The 14,539-nt window shown below is 33.6% G+C and overlaps 2 protein-coding genes across 2 annotated transcripts; one reads left to right on the forward strand and one right to left on the reverse strand.

The window, feature by feature from the left end:
* Window positions 1-108: 108 nt before the first annotated feature.
* Window positions 109-8,487, reverse strand: LOC127830963 (uncharacterized). The gene is made up of 4 exons (XM_052355913.1): window positions 8,364-8,487; window positions 7,434-7,452; window positions 2,691-5,193; window positions 109-638 (listed from the first exon to the last, which is right to left on the reverse strand). The coding sequence occupies exon 3, from the start codon at window positions 4,566-4,568 to the stop codon at window positions 2,832-2,834; it is 1,737 nt and encodes a 578-aa protein (XP_052211873.1). The 5' UTR covers window positions 4,569-5,193; window positions 7,434-7,452; window positions 8,364-8,487; the 3' UTR covers window positions 109-638; window positions 2,691-2,831.
* Window positions 1,639-8,370, forward strand: LOC127830964 (uncharacterized). Its single transcript, XM_052355915.1, has 4 exons — window positions 1,639-1,720; window positions 2,001-2,106; window positions 2,395-2,592; window positions 6,644-8,370. Exons 2-4 carry the CDS (start codon window positions 2,093-2,095, stop codon window positions 8,187-8,189), a joined length of 1,758 nt encoding a protein of 585 aa, XP_052211875.1. The 5' UTR covers window positions 1,639-1,720; window positions 2,001-2,092; the 3' UTR covers window positions 8,190-8,370.
* Window positions 8,488-14,539: the final 6,052 nt, after the last annotated feature.

Below are 14,539 nucleotides of genomic sequence, written 5' to 3' on the forward strand. Positions count from 1 at the left end.
ATCATGCTTCAGTACTACAGAGCCTAAACCGCAGACCATAGGGACCCGACACAGTGTTTGGATTGCCTAAAAAAAAAAAAAAAAAAAAAAAAAAAAAAAAATAAATATATATAATATATAGACAAGGGGTTGAACATGTCAAATAGTCAGACTGTCACACAGTCAACAAAAGTGCAAATTACAAAGTCAATTATCGTTTAAAATGTATAAACCTATATATACAATTGTAGCTAAATATCATCTGCAAAGGTTGGCAATAACAAAATTGGCATCATTTCAACCGTTAAACAATTACAAACTTGAACATCGAACCAAATCGACAGTTTTCGCTAGGTCGGACAAATACCCGCACTCAGATCTAGTTCATAACCCTCCGTGTAAATGCGCACTTACAAACAATACTATCACAATTTATCGCTTTACATTGATGAAACAGTGTTCAATAAACAATCTGACCCTAAAAACTCATTCCAAGCATTTATATTTTGTTTTCAACAACTGTTTTAACACTAGTTTATTTACTTTAAAACGAAAGTCTCCATCGATTTCCGCTGCTAGAATCACGTGACCAATTTTGCAACGAGTAATTTCATTGGTTGGTACCTGGCTCCCGGCGCTGTAGTGGATTATTCAGGAAGCTGTAACAATAAAACGGTATAAGTAGCGAACAACAACAACAAGTGACGAATGTAAACAAAACAACGTTTTCTGTCCAAAAAAGCCTAAAAAGTTAAAATGATTTTAAATAAAAACCAAATGACTGCATTTGATATTGCAAGCGGGGGTCACAGCCTTTTGTTATTAGGATCGGCCGGAACTGGTAAAAGCCATGTTATTAAAGAAATATGTAAGGAACTTAGTAAAAAGGGTAAAAAAGTGCAACTGACATGCAGCACTGGAATAGCTTGTGCTGTGTACCCCACCCACTTGAATCCATTAACAGTGCACAAATTCACTGGAATAGATGATGGAAGACATGACCCCACGGAAATTGCATCAGTGTTAAAGAACAATGCTAAATATGATAAAATTGTAAGTGCAATAATGGAAACTGATGTATTAATTGTTGATGAGTGCTCGATGATCAGTAAACGTACATTTGAGTCCATAAAAAATGTTTGTGGCATTAAAAATCCGGATAACATATTTGGAGGCATCCAGGTGATATTCAGTGGTGACTTTTTTCAGTTGCCACCGGTACCTAACAAAAGGTACGGTGATGATGGCACTTATTGTTTTTTAAGTGATCACTTTGAATCGGTATTTCCTCATGTAGTAACATTAAGAGAAAATGTACGTCAAAGTGATGAACTTTTTGTTAAAGTAATTTCCGATATTTATCAGGGTGAATTTTCAGAGTGTGTTAACACTTATATGAACAGTGCCAGTAAACCTTTACCAGAAGGTTGCAATAGTGTTAAATTATTTTCAACCAATTTACTTGTTGACATGTACAATAGGAATCGTTTAATAAATTCAGCCGGAGACATGTATGAATTCAAAGCTACAGATTCTGGGATTTCCGCAGAGTTAAAAGATTCGACTGCTCCTAAGACATTATGGTTGAAGGTTGAATGTCCAGTTATTTTACTGCGTAATTTAAATGATTATCTTGTGAATGGTTTAACGGGCACTTTGAGATCTGCTTCTAAGACACAGCTGGAAGTATACTTCCCAACTCTACAAAAGAGCCATATCTTACATAAAGAGTCATTTTCAGGTAAACATAACTTGTCATATTTTGCTATATAATATTTATGAAGTAATTAGGCCACATGTTTGTAATAATTGATGTTACAGTTTTCTATAATACTTAACCCAGTCAAATGAAGCATTACAGAAAAATAAATAATTCATTTTAGTCTGATTTGGTTCCCTGGTTTTAAATTTATTAAAAATATAATAATTTACCAATAACATATACTTAATAAATAAATTTTGTAATTGAAATAAATTAGTAGGTTTCATACATTTTAACAGAATTAATCTTTATTTTACAGTGTTTGATCCAAAAACAAACACACACATTGCCAGCAGACTTCAGTTTCCGGTAAAGCCTGCGTATGCCCTTACAATCCATAAAGCACAAGGAATGACACTACCTTGGTAAATATAGTAAATACAGTAAATACAGTTCAATGTTATCTGTTAACATCATGTAACATTAAAACCTTGGCAACAGCTGTATTTAAATAAAAATAAAAATAGTAATTATATAAAATTGTTATGGCCTAGTTTTAATTTGGGTTATTTATATAAGGAGTAAAACTACATGCAACTACATGTATTACAATTGTAAGCAAGTTAATAAGTTATGAATATATAATCAACAGTTGAATAATTGTATTTAGAACAGAATATTAAGTTATGCATCATTTTATTTTAATGTTTCAGGGTTGAAGTAGACTGTTATGATATATTCAAGCCAGGCCAGTTTGGAGTTGCAATTTCTAGAGTTAAGTCTTCTGATGGATTACGTGTCATAAATTTTCACCCTCGGCACATCTTTAGCCCACCTGTCGCTATACAGAACATATTGAATATGAAAAGCCTGGAAACAGTTGAAGATTTCAGCTGCTGTAGAATGAAAAGGTATCTATACATTAAAGCATTATTGGTACATGTATTACCACCAATTGATTTTTCTCTAATTTAATTTAAAGCTTAACAATGAAATAAATAATACTCACTATATGGAACTGCCAATAACGTGTGATAACACTTTTGTCGTCAACTTCATGTGATGATGGTGGTGACTTGAAACTTCACACTATGTTGGTCATGTCATTTAACCACAATATGTACCATTTTTGCTAAGCTATATAATTCAGTTACAATTTCTTGACCTTAATTTCACTGCAAGTAGAACTGGAAGAAGAAGTAGGTCTTTTTCGTAATGGCTCCTTTATATCCAATCGGTATGGTTCATATTTCACTTTGGTATTAGCAGCATTAGACTTTTTTGACACAACATTCTGTCCAACCAGAATACTGTTAACAGCTCTCTGGTATTGTAAGGCACTAGGATTGGTATTTGCTCCGTGGTATGTTGACCTTTGCTGGTTAAAAATGTTTTCAATAACGTCGGAGTTGACTAGTCCTGGAGTAACATACATTACAGATGACTTGGTGAGAACTGTTTTACAAAGTGCTGTAAAACCCAAAATACATGATTGAATATCTTCAGAACACTGTTGGGATAACAGCCTTTTCTTTCTGTCTTTTCCTGGAATTTCAGGACAATTCAAAATGAAATTATCCCAGGCAGAAAACCATGTTGCCACATCATGTAGAGTAGAAATTCTGTTGTCATCTAAAGATTTTACAGGTCTCATGTCTCGAAAAATTTCTATAAGTTTGGATGTATTTTCCAGCAATTCTATGACTCCATTTAATACCTCACCCTTTTCACCCAGATTGTTTTTATATAATTTCATTGAATGCAGCATTTCAGAATTTAGCACATCTTCTGCTAGATGATTTCTCATTTTTAATTGTGAGTCAAGATGAAAATGTTCTCTTGATAACTTCTTGTGAGTTTGTAGAGCATTTTGTTGGTCCCAGTTGAAAAAGTCAGTGAACATTTGCCACTGAATAGTGAAAAAACTAGTTAATGTCAAAATTCTTGTACTTTTGGGATGAATTCCACTTTTTAAAATGTTATTTCTTATTTTTTTTACAACATGTGAAAAATCCATTACAAATATGATGTCATTTGATGAACATGGGCTTCTTGCTATATAATTCTGTGGCTTATCTCCTAAACACATATGCATGAATGATCGGTTAGCTTGAGCACCATCCATACATGTGTATAGAGCTGTAAATCCTGCACACCTTAATAAATATACAGCTTTCCAGAACATACCACATAGCTCGGATGCCTGTACACCATTGGTAATGAAATAGGCAAACGGGAATCGAAAACCATTAGTTCCCAGGAAAAGAAGTTGGAGAGCATATTTTCCTACCTTTTTTTCATTTGACCCTTGCTTCAGGGCATAGCAGGAGTCTCCCTCATTTCCATAATCCGTGAACCCGGAGATTTCTACAATGTCACCATGTTTATCAATTTGTATGTCTGTCTGTATTGACATTTCATCAAATATTATCCCCCCATATCTCTCCCCCTCTGGTATGTTCTGTCTATTTGCCTCAGTATACATCCACTGGAAAACATCATCATCAAATCCTGGTTGTTGTTTTATTAAATTTTTGTACAATATTAGCAACGATTTAGAAGGCAGGACTAATAACTTGCTTGAATATAACAGATCATAGCAATTTGGACTTTTATTGTACATTTGGAGACATACACCAACAAATTTTTTGGACCATCTTCGTCCTTTTGGGTCTCTTCCAACATTTTTTGCCTGTTCAACCAGTAATTCAATCATATTTTCATCTGCCTGTGGAAAGAGCGATCTAACTTGATTAATCAATGGTTCAGCAACAGGAATGTTTTGTACAGGCTCATTTTCCTTATTATCAGATTTTGAAATTGTCATTTTTTGACATATTCTACATGATACAACACGACTATGTAAGGGAACCACTTTTGCACACATTAATGACTTTAGTGATCTTACTTCTTCTTCACCAGGGCTTTTCCATAAGTCTATTGTGTGGTATCTACTGACAATTATTGATTTTGTCACCTTAAGGCCACTACAAAGTTTGATATTTTCTACCGCATTAAAAACTTGTGTCACACCTTTAACACTTAAGTGAAATGTTCCTTCAATATAAATGTTGGACAGGTCGACAATTTTTGCTGCAATTTTAAATTGCCATGTGTTGTTACTTTGAAATATTATTGTCCTTGATACATTGTTGCCATTGCTGGTGTATCCACTTTCTGATTCACAAATGATCTCTTCAAATGAAATCTTCTTTATTAAATAATTTTCTGGCACTGATTTACTTATATCTGACCAGATTATATCAGAAACAGGGGATATTGAATCAATAGGATTAAGGCAGACACCTTTGTAAAATGTTTTGAACGATGTTCCAACCTTTCTCCTCACACTTTTTACACCAGGAATCAATTTTTTTACATGTTCTATGAAAATGATAGAGCCAGGTATTGGATACTCTTTTCTTGATTCCACACACTCAAATTTAAAAGTCTCATAGAGGTTCTGTATCTCCACTTCTCCCTCACTTTTTGGAGACAGTCTGGACAAAATCCTATAAAAACCAAAAAAAAACTAAAGCAAATGTTAATTTTATGTATAAGCAAAATACAGTTAACCCTTTGCATGATGGGAAATTTGTCGTCTGCTAAAATGTTGTCTGCTAAATTTCTAAAATTAGCATTTTCTTCAAATGTTTTCAAAGAATACTATCAGAATAGCAAACATTTTGGATCCTGATGAGACGCCACGTTCTGTGGCGTCTCATCTGGATCCAAACTGTTTACAAAGGCCTTCAAAATCCGGTTCCAGCACTCAAAGGGTTAAACCTGTGCTAGTGGTATTTTTTAATATGGAATGTTAAGGATAAAGTTGTAAAATGTGTACTTCCAATTTAGATCATTGTAGAATTTAGCTTTGTTTAAAATAAAAATATATTTTCTTTAAGTATTTATTTTTATATATTCTTTAAACATATGTGTCGCGTTCTGAGAAAACTGGGCATAATGCATGTGCGTAAAGTGTCGTCCCAGATTAGCCTCTGCAGTTCGCACAAGGTAATCAAGGACGACACTTTCTGCCTAAATTGGATTTTTGCTAAGAAGAGACTTCATTTAAAAGAAAATTGTCATTTTGTGCGTAAAGTGTCGTCCCTGATTAGCCTGTGCAAAATGGACAGGCTTATCTGGGACAAAATTTTACGCAAAAGCATTATGCCCATTTTCTCAAAACACCACACACATATACATGAAAGTACATGTATACTTCATGTCATTACTTATAACTTTTGGATACTTGAAAATAAAGCATGAATGACTGATATATAGCCGACAACTGAGGGTTTTATAATTATAAGAATGCAATATATTCACCCTCAGTTATTAATTTATGATATTTTGTGGTTAATGCCTTCGAAAAGTAACATCATGTTTAATGTAAGTAATGCAATCATTAATTTTGTAACCTTCTAATATATGGTTGTAATACAAAATTTTCATTTACTGTAACATGTCAGGTTTATAGATGTTATCATTAAATGTATTAATGTCTAAACAATTTATATCATTAAATGTATGACAACTTAACATACTTCCTTTGTAAATGGCTAGTTCTTTTAGAAGGAAAAATACAGATATTTATATTCGAACATGATGTTACCTTTTGAAACATGTATTGATGTTCTGGTAAATTGTTATTCTTAGTAAATTTGGTATGTTGTATTCATCAGTTAAAAGTTTCAGTCTATTGTTTTCATTTAGTGAAAGCATACATCTTTATTACAACCTATAACTTTTTAACCTTTAATAAAACGCAATTTGGACATCTTATTGAGATCAGTTTTCATCAAAAAACATTATGAAAAATTTGAAATTTCTCAAAATGTATTGCTCCTATGAAAATTTACACATTTTAATGTAGATAATTACCAGATCATCAATGATTTTATTTTAGTCATTGAGTCATTAGTGTTTAAATAATAATATTTTGTTTTACATACATTTCAGTTATAAACATGAGCATATGTCAGTGGCAGCTACAGATACAAGTTTTCAAGCATACACTACAAGCACTACAGATAGCTATGAAATGGATCTTGATGATGATTTTAATGACATTCTGGCATCTATGGACAGTGACGAACAAGAGGTACTACAGTTTGAAATCAATGATAACTATGACATGATGAAAATGATTGAAGATATTTCTTTCAAAAACCCATTTGGTACATTACAACCAAAGTGCAATTTAATTATATCACAACTTGACCCAGCAGACCCCAGACTGCTTACTTTTATAAAGAGAATATTTTTAAAAATGTCAAATGTGTCAAAAGAACTAGGTATAGATGATCCTAAACCTATTGCTGAGAGTGTCCTTAATAAATTTTATAAAACTCTGTATGAGTACACTGTTGGTTTACAATATACCATGGACTGTCTCACTTTGTTCAACATCGGAACTGAAAATGTATTTGAAGAGGAACACAAAATTGTTTGCTATAAGATGTTTGAATATATAAGAGAATTTGTGTTGCAACAAAGGGTTCAGTTACTTAAAGAAAGTACTATGAATATTTATAAAAGAACGGTTACAGATGCTTCGAGGTCCAGAATTCGCTATGTGGCAGGATACTGTGTGGCAAAGCTCAGAAAAAAGTATGTGCAGGTTTTGAAATCTAATATGTTCTCTTGTAGTAAAGCATCACAAACAACATTCAAGGAAGCTAGACAAACACTACTTATTCTAAACTCATTCAAGGAAGAAGAACATTATTTACAACAAATGACATCTCACCCCGACTCCCTTATTGACACTGAAAGGAAACAAAATATAAGGCATGGACTAACTAATGTAACAGATGGCATGTTTAATTTTTTCTTAAATATAACTGAGTTGTGTTTGCAAAAACTTGTGAATGAAAATTTAACAAAATATGGAAAAACAATGTATAATAATTGTTTGGAGCAGCTTCTTTGTGACATGAATTTATATCAGCAGTTTTCACATATGGTTATTAATAAATTGAAAGGAGAAACCACTGAAGAATTTTCTTTCACTCTGGAACATGTGATTATATCAGAAATTGTGGATTCTTTAGTTCTTACCTCTGCACAGATTTGCACCATATATAATGAACTTGTTCAAAAATACTTTCTGGTTTTATTTGCTCAGTTTTGCAGAGATGTTAAAGGTGTTTTTAATATCACAAAAACAATGGCTCATAGGAAGCAAATAAAAGTTTCTAAATGTTCTAAAAAATCAAAAACACTTAAGAAACAAACTACAAAATCATTGGAACCAATGGATGTCACTGCACAATCACCCATGCTGCCTGTCCAACCAGATTCAGAGCCTGAACCCCAACCGGGACCATCATATTTGGAAAGTGATCTTTGTAAAAAGTGCCAACAGGCAGATGGAGAACTGTGGATACAGTGTGATTCGTGTAATTCTTGGTTACACAGAAAATGTGCAGGTTTGCAGAATGCAATGAAATGGAAAAAATATTCAAAGGCTGGAGCTAAATGGAACTGCACAGAATGTGAATAATTTACATTATTTTTATGGCTTTTTGAGTCATCTAAAATCATTTTTATAAAAGAGAACAATCCATATAATAGAATAACAATGTTGAAAATAAAGTAAACATTGTGTTAATTTCGTGTGTAATGAAAGTGCTCAGTACTGTTATTGTCATAAATTGATGGACAGACTCTTTCTTACCAATTGACAAGCATTTTCCTTTCAATAAGGAATAATTTCTGTGAAGAACTGGATAAACAAATATCTCCGACGAAAAATAACTATTGTTAATAAATTTGTGCCACACCCCCTTCACGTGCTCTTGAACCCGGCTTGCACTGAATTACACGTGCTCTTGAACCCGGCTTGCACTCAATTACAATGACAGAGCCAGGCCCAGAATCATCCAATCAATGAATGGCTTACAACCGGAGTCGGTTAGTAACCACGTGACTTGGACAACAACAACGACGCTTTGACGAATGGAGACCGCAGTATACTTTCACTGATGCAGGTAAATAAATGAAAAATACTTACTCATCTGATTGTATTGGAATGAGGTTTTAGGGTCAGATTGTTTATTGAACACTTTTTCATCAATGTAAAGCGATAAATTGTGATAGTATTGTTTGTAAGTGCGCATTTACAAGGAGGGTTATGAACTAGATCTGAGTGCGGGTATTTGTCCGACCTTGCGAAAACTGTCGATTTGGTTCGATGTTCAAGTTTGTAATTGTTTAACGGTTGAAATGATGCCAATTTTGTTATTGCCAACCTTTGCAGATGATATTTAGCTACAATTGTATATATAGGTTTATACATTTTAAACGATAATTGACTTTGTAATTTGCACTTTTGTTGACTGTGTGACAGTCTGACTATTTGACATGTTCAACCCCTTGTCTATATATTATATATATTTATTTTTTTTTTTTTTTTTTTTTTTTTTTTTTTTTAGGCAATCCAAACACTGTGTCGGGTCCCTATGCCGCAGACTGGAAGTACGTATTGATTTTTTCGCCGTTGCGTCTGTGTAATTTTGCCAATGTACATGACTGACTTACTTGCGCGTGACCACTCATATGGGGGGAATTTAACATTTGGGATGCAAAATTGCTGGCCGCTGGCCGGAGAAACGGGGTTACCGCTTAAGAGGGGTGCATTATATAGTGTTTATCGACGGTCGCGGCACAGACCGGCCGCTTACACAGGTTGACCGGCGATGAGGGGTGACCGGAAGTAGGGGTTGGACTCTATGTTTATTGGAGTTTTGGCCGTTTTTGACAGTTTCAAATATATCACGACGTCAGTTAACCTACAAAACACTTTCTCTGTGTAATCTGATTTGCCAGTAACAACTGTAATAGTTTAAAAATTAAAATTAAATTAAAGTTACCGCTGTTAGTGTTATTTTATAGTAAGCTGATTATATTACGCTGCATTTAAGTTGTGTAAGGCAACATTTAAGTCACAAAACGCAACCTGGAATAGGATTTTCATAGAATCTCTTCATGCTCAAAAATAGCGTCATTGTTTTTTGTTATACATCGATGTTTATGCATCTTCTCACAAAAATCATATATTTGTAAAAATGCATATAACAGTTGTTTTGTTATTTTGACGCATGTGTATTTATGTGTATTCATGATTGCTTTATTGTTTGACGATGAGCTGTATAAGCTTAAGTCGCAAATAAACTTTCTGTTCTTTTGTGTTTATGTAGGCGAGGCCTACACTTACCATGCTGCGTAACAGCATTGAGTCTGATGAGTTTATAATTACTGTTTACCTATTATGAAACACACACTTTCACAACACACATACTTGGTAGTTTATAAATTATTAAATGCGATTTCTCCGTTAATGTATACATAATTAATAAGAGCATTAGCATATCTGTATCCCATTCATCAATTTCAGTCGAAGATATGTATTATTAGTTGCCTAGTTATTTATTGATTTGAATCTAGTGTTGGTCTTCGATCTTGCTTCTCGATTTGTGTGTGTGTGTGTTGTGTCGTTATGCGGTGCTCTTGCAAAAAGTTGGAGCGACACAAACTCGCTGCACTTAATTTACTAAATTACTAGAACTACTTCTTGAAACTAATCTAACTATATGGTTAGATATTCTAGAGATTACACAAATCTTTATTTATATTCTGTGACATAGCCGCATGTGTGTTAAGTATTGGAATCGTGTTGGATTTCTTTAGCACACATTTCAAGACTCTATGCTGCATTTTCTACAAGGTATTTAGCCCTTCATATATTTACATAATAATATCAATAACTCATCTAATATATAAACCATATTAATACCAGATAAAAATATAAACTATTCATTTTTAGTAAGGATTCTTGACTTCTGAAAGGTGACTCCCATCGATGTCGATTGCCGGATATGCGGGTAGGTATCATATACTGTTTCATTCTATGAAAATTAAATAATAATGCTATTTTGTAATTCAAGATTGACTTTCATAAGCTTTTATTCGTATGATATGTACACATTACTCGAAAGAGAAACGTTCAATATTCGGAGCACAACGACGTTGAATGCATTATATAGTTTGAAAATATACATCTCTCCAGGACAGTTGTATTATTTAACTCGTGTATATTTGGTTGTCAAACATGGTATTTTGTATAAATAAACACCACACACATACATCGTTAAATTAATGTTTGAATTCATTTCTTAACATTTAAATTAAGTCAGAAATATGTAGTTCAGTTACGATAATAAAACGTAAAAGAACACAGTGCAGTGTTTGTGACCCTTTATCAACGTGGACACATGAACATTTGCATTTGTGCAATTTTATTAATAAAACGGGTATCAGTAAAAACAAACTTATAACGGTGAAATCAAACTATTTCGATTTAGACTTTCACATGAATTGATTACACGTGTTCGAATATCTGTGAAAAATTTGGTTTCAAATTCGCTTTTTCATGGTCTTATGGGAGGATTTTACAACGATGATATGAGCATCGTTGTGGGAAAACTGGGCTTAATGCATGTCGGCAAAGTGTCGTCCCAGATTAGCCTGTGCGAACTGCACAGACTTCTAAAGGAAGTGTTTTCTAAGCAAAAGCCTGTCTACACGGAAATTGTCGTCCCTGTTTAGCAAGTGCGAACTGCACATGCTAATCTGGGATGAAACTTTACGCACATGCATTAAGCTCAGTTAAAACTAAACGCGGCTCATATTTTTCTTTGTTTGTAGACATACAGAAAAAAACATGCTATATAACTATTTGTCTAACTGTAGCATTCACTGTCGTGTTTTTCCTCATGTCAGTGTTCCCCTTTATCCCACAGCTAAATGATTTTATTTAACATAATACAACCTATAAAGAAAAGATAAGGTTTATCACACACCTATGTTTATCCCACAGCTATTTTTAGAACATGTACATAGGGACTACCTTTTTGGCTTTTCACCCCTGGTTAAAGGTCAAATGCAGTTAAGACTTGTAGACGATTTAACTTGAAAAAAATGGATCCAACGAGGATTTGAACTAGGGTCTTTCGCGTGGTAGCCTGACACTCTAACCGCGAGGCTAAAGTGCTCACCCGATTGCGAAACTGTTTGAATTCGCAAGACGATATTTTACTTCATAGCTGACGAAATCACTTGATTTCGTCATTCAGGTCATTGGGTACGCAGTCGTTTAACGAGTTAACGAGTGTGTGTGTTTACGATGGATTATTATAATATTATGAATGTGAATAACAGTGTTGGAATATAAAACTGGAATGAAACTGATGAGACTGCATTTTCGATTTCGTTAAAATGTCGAATGTACTCGAATAACAAGATGTTTTGTTGAACAATTGATGGATTAAATTTAAGAAAAGTGTCAATAAATTGTTCTTTAACTTTTTGAAGGAAATCGATGGTGAATTAAAAGGGTAATTTCTTTGATGAATAAGTCGTTCCTTTGTCAGTCGATCAAAGAATGTCTATCCACAAAGAATTGCCTGCTTACATCCAGTGCTTTAAAATGGAAAAGATGGATGGCGATGAAGAAATGTGTCCAGAATTTTAACTCGTCATGAAAGCAAATTAAACTTTACGAAAATAAACATGGTTATTACACAACTTCGGCGAGTAGAACAATAACCAGTAGATGTTTTACTTTTCTATGCCAGTAAGTAAAGTATGTAATAAGAAGAGTTGTTTTTAGACTAAAATTAACAATATCGGCGGGGATAAATGCTGAATCATGCTTCACGTAGGTGTCTACACATTTTGTAAGTTTTAAAATGGCAGACTTTTTTGATTTTGGTATTTTACAGTGGTGAAACAAGAATTGTAGCTTGAACAAACCCGTCAGTGTTCTACTTGAGTGTGTTACATTTGGAACGCTGATTAAATTTGAATCGAAGCGTATTGCGATATTTTGTCTCGTTACTCTTCTTTGCGTGGAATTCTTAACGACTATTTCGAGTTTCATAAACGGGAAAGATCACAATTAATATTACTACGCAATGTTATATTCAGTTAATTTTGTGTTTTTGCTTTTATTTAATCAATTAAAGACTACTATTTTTATTGCATCAGGAGTAAATTAAATAAAAAAATATTGTAGGATAAATAGAATACTATGTAAGTGTGATTGTGTACTTAAATTCATCCCACTCGTCTCAGAAAGGCTTACAAGGCTCGACAAGCCTCGCCATGTTAACCTTTCTTCACTCGTTGGATAAATTTAAGTACACAATCACACTAACATAGTATTCTCTATCTCCTGCATTGCACGTCATCAATGAAAACTGATGTGGTCCGGAAGTGGCGACGAAGTGGAGGTTTGCTACATATAAATGATACTTCCAGGTACCAAAGAAAACGCGACATTGAAACAAAATCTGAGTAGAATGTTTGTATTGAAGTAAGCTTTTCTAAATCAAAACAGAATGTTTATCAGTTTAGTATCTTCGTCGAACAGTTAATTATTTAAGATTATGAAAACTGTGTAAAATGAAAATGAGTGCGCGCGTACGAATGGCAAACAAAATGACAATTATACTACTGCATCGTGCTCTATATTTTATGTTTGTAGAAATGTACATACTGCCTGTGATCGATTTTAAAATTTCACCATGAGCGTATGTCAGAAGTGATTTCGAGGATAGAAGTTGATTTCAGTGTTAGATCGTATACTATTATCATTTCATCATTGGTAACATAAAACAAACTTTCCCGATTACAAAATACGACGTTCATTGCAGAATGTGTTAATTGTATACGATGTTGGTCGAGTAAATAACATATGTTATTTTGTTTAAGTTTTTCCGATAAATAAGTAGTATTTACATAGCATTCCCATATTATAAAAAAGATAATAATCCAGATATAAATGATGAGATCTTAGCATGTCAATCGAAGTCTATAATTCACTGACATTCTCCACTAATTCATACACACCTTAAATAGATACACGTTCAATAAAACAAATCGCTATGATTAAAAATAAAATAAAACTTAACAGTAAATTTGCATTCTCTTTATAGACTTTGGCAGACAATACGGGTTCGGACATGAAAGCCTCACTTATGGGGAATAGCTATCTAAAACCGTAATGTTAAGACAGGTTCTTCATTTTTTATACATACGATACTTTGTTTATCGTTGGTTGTTTTAACAAAATGTATTTCTTAATCAATTGAATTTTTCTAAGACATAATTAAAGATTTATCTTAGTTAAAGAATCTATAAACAGGTGTCTGGTATCCTTATACGTATCAACCAATATGGATAACTTATCAGAACAAAAAAGTTAGTTTGGAAACAAGCAACGATAATCCGAATATGCATGATATTATAAGATTACCAAACAATCGTTTTTGCAATTTAAAAGCGAACTTGTTTTGACTATGTCGCTTTAAGTGGAGGTATATATTTTCTGTTGTTTGTTAAACATTTTAACAACGATACGTGTGTTTATCTGTTCTAGAAAATCGGATATCCACCGTCACATACCATGGAGTCCTGTTGTTTGTAAAGACAACAAAGCCGCATGCTCGCAGTCACATGATAACTGTCACAGTGTATGCCATGTGTGTATATAGGCCACAGTGTATGCCATGTTTGTATATAGGCCATAGTGTATGCAATGTGTGTATATAGGTCACAGTGTATATCATATGTGTATGTAGGTCACATTGTATGCCATGTGTGTACAGGGTTATGGTTAGGTCCAACCTGTCCCAGCGACCACCTTTTAATAGCGACCACCCGTCCATAAGGACCACATCAATTTCCTCCCGAACGATTCCACTGTATATTGTACCTGCGAATAAAGCCCACCTGCGAACAAAGACCAACGACAGTCATTTTACATTCCCCAAAGTCCATTTTGATAGCTAA

This window comes from Dreissena polymorpha, chromosome 5 (genome assembly GCF_020536995.1).
Source record: "Dreissena polymorpha isolate Duluth1 chromosome 5, UMN_Dpol_1.0, whole genome shotgun sequence".
NCBI lineage: Eukaryota > Metazoa > Mollusca > Bivalvia > Myida > Dreissenidae > Dreissena > Dreissena polymorpha.

Coding starts and splice junctions, on each gene's coding strand:
- LOC127830963 (XM_052355913.1), bottom strand. CDS start 4,568: ATGTGTGCAAAAGTGGTTCCCTTACATAGTCGTGTTGTATCATGTAGA.
- LOC127830964 (XM_052355915.1), top strand. Junction 2,593..6,643: donor AGCTGCTGTAGAATGAAAAG/GTATCTATACAT, acceptor CATACATTTCAG/TTATAAACATGAGCATATGT.